The sequence below is a fragment of the Arvicola amphibius genome, chromosome 1 (genome assembly GCF_903992535.2).
Source record: "Arvicola amphibius chromosome 1, mArvAmp1.2, whole genome shotgun sequence".
Classification (NCBI taxonomy): Eukaryota; Metazoa; Chordata; class Mammalia; order Rodentia; family Cricetidae; genus Arvicola; species Arvicola amphibius.
Window position 1 is genome coordinate 108,370,970 of NC_052047.1, and position 4,915 is coordinate 108,375,884.

General features: G+C 39.2%; 1 protein-coding gene across 1 annotated transcript; it reads right to left on the reverse strand.

Annotated features, from left to right (window-relative positions):
• Window positions 1-3,416: 3,416 nt before the first annotated feature.
• Window positions 3,417-4,367, reverse strand: LOC119821731 (olfactory receptor 2AG1-like). Its single transcript, XM_038340860.1, has one exon. The coding sequence runs from the start codon at window positions 4,365-4,367 to the stop codon at window positions 3,417-3,419; it is 951 nt and encodes a 316-aa protein (XP_038196788.1).
• Window positions 4,368-4,915: the final 548 nt, after the last annotated feature.

A 4,915-nucleotide genomic window follows, 5' to 3' on the forward strand; every position in this document is an offset into this window, starting at 1 on the left:
CAGATGAGGAAGTAGACATCGTACATGTGTGTCCAAACTGCTCAAGTGCTTCATGTGAAAACGTTCAGTTCATTGGTTTCCTTGAGAATGATGAACCTGAACACATCAAAACTCTAGATATTTGTGAGCCTTAGACACATTTTCACATGCCGTATGTTTCTCTCATTGCTTCATCATTTACTAAGTATGCTTAAGCCAGTTATAAAAAGGAAATGAAAGGGCCACATGGTACAAGTATAGTTTTCCAGAACACATGCCACATGGAAAATAGAAACACTGAAAATGAATGAGAAGACCCTGAAGATATTTTCCTGAACACAACAGGAGCACCAATGAATATATAGTCACTATTTATTTATCAGAATTCACAATTTCATATATTCTAAAAATTATTATTGGGGTGTGTGTGCTTATGTGTTTGTATTTCTATGCTTGTTTGTGCTGTGTATGCTAGTGTGTGTATATATGCTAGTGTATGTGGGGGGGCAGAGGATAACTTTCAGGAGGTAGTTGTCTATTTCCACTGGGTGAAAAAGAGGGTCTCTCATTGTTTCTGCTGCTGTGTGTGTTCCAGTCTAGCTGGTTTGTAGGTTTCAGGGCTGTTCTACTCTCAGCCTCCAATATGGATTTAGGGGTGTTGGATTACGTATGTGAGACACTTGATGCTTGTTGTGTTGTCTGGGGTGGAACTCAGGTCATTAGGATTGCAAGGTAAGTTCTCTGACCTGCTGGAATGTGTGCATGGTGGTGCACACCTTTAATCCCAGCACTCAGTAGGCAGAGACTAACAGATCTCTGAGTTCAAGGCCAACCTTGTCTACAGAGTAAGTTTAAAAACACTCAAGTTTAGGCAGTGAAGGAAAGCATGGAGAAAAGAAAGCTGGTGAAAGTGTATTTGAATAAGGGGCCATGTCCCAGCCACAGCAAACAGCAGAACTTGGCAGCTTCAGCCATGTGATTCCAGTTTTAGAGTAAAGGCGATAAAAGCATTATGGCATCTACTTCCCTGAATAAGGATGTCTGCTGGGGCAAGGTGTGTAGCAAGGGTGTTACTGCATGGAAGCCTAGAATGGCCATTGTGTAAAGCTATGAATCCTGGATTGTCTTGGAGGCTCCAAGATGTTGGAGATGCCAGAGTTACAGAATACATGCCAGGGAAAGTTGCTAACAGGGAGTGGAACCAACCCAAGAGAAAGAAGTGTGTTGTAGTCAACAAAACTGAGAGTTGGAGATCTGTAGACAACTTTTACATAAAACATGAGGATGCAGAGTTCAGAGTTTGTCCAGCTGGATTTCCATTTTGTTTTGATCTAGTATTTCCTCACTATGCTCCCTTTTCTTGACAGTAGTGTATATCCTGTGTCATTGTATGTAGAAAGTGTGTAATCTTCTTTTCATTTTTATTTATAGACTATTACAGATAAGACATTGCATAAGTATTTGAACAGGGTTGAGAATGTGGTAGCTTATGGAGATTTTTATAGTTGGGCTGAATGCATTTCTATTTTATCATATGGCTGCTAGCTGTGGAGTTAAGGGAGTGGAATGTGGTAGTTGGAATGAAAATGGCCCCCATCAGTCCATAGGGTGTGGCATTTACTAATGTGGCCTTGTTGGAGGAAATGTGTCATGTTACAGGGTAGACTCTGAAGTTTTACATGCTTATTAAGCCAGACCCAGCATGACTCTCTCTTCCTGATGTTATCTTATACAGATGTAGAACTCTCAGCTCTTTCTCCAGCACCATATCAGTCTGCATACCACCATGTTTCCTGAAATGATGGTAATGGACTGAACCTCTGAATTGTAACCTAGCCCCAATTAAGTTGTTTCCTTTATAAGAGTTGCCATAGTCATGGTGTCTCTTCACAGCAAAAGAAACCCTAACTAAGGTATATAGGTATTAGACACCCCTATTAGAAACCAGAGGCTAACAAATTAAAAAGCCCAAAGCTAGGAATGGATTATCTCTATTGTTGGCCAGTAAAATCTCATATTAGTTGGTATTGTCATTGCTCTTAGTTACCCTCCAGAACATTATAATAACAATTGGTTTTTAAAGACAATACATGCTTGGATAATAGAACATGGAGAAATCAATCTGGTATTGACCTGGAATCTTCTCTATTATCCGTTTATTGGTGACAGAATAGTAAAATGGGAAGAAAGGAATTATTAGTCTTACTATATCTTAGAACTTGTGAGCTATGATAATAACCTGCCAGAAGAGACAAGCTTACTTGTGCATGAAAGTAATGGAAGTAAGCAAGAACTTTTCAATTGGATTTAAGTCTTACTACAAAAATTCAACACATATATATCACCACTATTGGGATCAAGAATCTGTGGCTATCCAGTTCACAGGGCCTGTGAGAGAACCCATCATTATTATTATTCTGCTGTAGAAAGAATATTATACCATTAAACTGACTTATCTTTATATGCATAGACAATGCATCTCTATAACCACATGAGAAAAGCTTCTTCTTGAAGTAGCTGTCAGTTACCACAAAGACCCACAATTTTCCAAGGTACAGACAATAGGAGATGGTGGAATGATCAGACCTTAGTTAAAATATCTCTATCACACCGCCTTCCACGAAAACCTCAGACATCATTGTGAAAGAGTTGGTAGAAGGCAGAGGAGGTGGATGATTTCAAAGAAACAGTGTTTTCCAAGAACAAGAGAACAGTTGCACCTAGGAATTCACAGCGGTTTTTACTGCATGCACAAGATTTGTGCAAGCTCAAGACAAGCAAAAACAAAAACCTCATCAAGAGTAGTGATTATTTTTAGTAGTACCAAAGGAGTTAATTATTTTACAAAACATCCAGTGTAATTTATACTACCACTTATAATTTTCAGTGCAATTTTGTCTTATAGCTGTTAAAATTGATGATTCAATCATCATATTCCAGAGCTCTCACTGAAATTATTTATAAGTATTGTCTTACTCAGCCCTCACAACAAAGCTATGAAATGGGTGTTTTATTACAGTGAATTTGTAACTGAAGGATCTTGGTTCAAAAGGCTATTTACATCTTGAAATTTATACATGAAAGTGAGGGGCACAGACTTTCAACCCCTGTACTCTGCTGTCTGATCTGAGAGTCCTGTTGTTGCTCTGTAAGACCACATATAAGGAGAAAAACAACCCAGTGTGCCAACAGGTGAAGAAACATTTTATGCTGACATAACTCTCTAAAATGTTTGCCTGAATCCAAAATGGAATAATTCACATAAATATGCACAGAGGTTGTATCTAGATAATTATCCTATAAATATCTCACAAAGAAAAGATTCACACAGAATTAATCAGAGTAGTTTCCTTTCTATTTTTCAAAATCAACAGATATACTTTTAATGACTTAATTTAACCAGCAATACTACAAAGGCAGTTATTAGAAAGAACTACCTAGAAAGTAGATTGTGTTGGCAACAAGCGTTTTCCAAGAATTCTCCTTAAAGCCCCAGTGACTTCCTTGTTCCTCAGACTGTAGATGAGAGGATTCAGAGCTGGAGTCACAATAGTATAGAAAACAGAGAGGACATTGTCTTGTTTGGGATTGTGGAATTGACTGGGAAGAACATACATGAATGAAGCACCCCCATACCACATCCCAACCACTGTCAGGTGGGAAGAACAGGTGACAAGGGCTTTCTTCCTGCCCTCATTTGAGGGCATGTGGAGTACACTATAAAGTATTCGCACATAAGAGGCCAGAATAACAGCAAGAGGGAGAATCAACACAGAGACACCTGTCAAATAAACCATGAGCTCATATGTGGATGTATCTGCACAGGCCAGCTTTAGCAATGGAGGGATCTCACAGAACAGGTGTCTGATCTGCCGAGATTTACAGAAGGGATACTGCATAGTGTAGGTGGTAAATATTAGAGCCGTCAGGGATGCCAGTATCCATGATGTGGCTATCAGGAGCCAGCAGACTTTGTGACTCATTAAGATTGTGTAGTTCAGAGGTTGACAAATGGCCACATACCTGTCATAGGCCATGAAGGCTAGAAGGAGGTCCTCTGCACTGCCCAGTACGAGTTCTAGAAACATCTGAAGAGCACAGCCGCCAAAGGAGATGGTATTGTCTTTGAGTAGAAAATCAGTGACAGCCTTGGGAGTGATAACTGATGTGAGAAGGAGATCCATGAGAGAGAGCTGTCCAAGGAGGAGGTACATGGGCACATGAAGCCGGGCATCCATTGTGATGACTAAGAGCAACAGTCCATTGCTGGTCAGAGCCAACATGTACAGGGCTGTGATTGTGGCACAGAGCAGTTCAGGATAGCCACTGCCATCCAGAATACCTACCAAGATGAAGCCACTTCCCAAGGTGGAGTTCCACAATTCCATTTTGAATGATATCTTTAATTGCCTAGAAACAGATGAGTCAATGAAATTTTATTGACTAGTTTTATAGATCTGGTTTTTATGTTAAACACTTGAGTTTCCAATAATTACATGCTGTCTTTCTTGTGTATAAATTACTTTCCTTGTTGATGTTCAAATTCCTGACTTTTAATTGTATCTTAATAAAACTTCTGAAGATTGGTATTGAAATTACTGCTGGAAAGGAAAGACTCAGTTCTTGACTTTAATCTCATAAACCATAACACATAGATGTCAGAGTACAGCACACACAGATGTATTGTTACAAAAATACACAGGGTGCATCACTACTGCAGGACTCATGGATAGATGACATCAGAATTCATAGAAATACTAGTAGGGATCAGCCAAAGATAGACTAGTACATAACTGCACACAAATGTCTTGGTAGAGCAGAGTATATTTCTATTGCTAAAGCACTACACAATGACATCTTTGCGAAAACTTTTCCATTGTTGCAGTTTAAAGTAATGTGCATTTACAACAAAGCAGATATATATGTACTCGTGGAA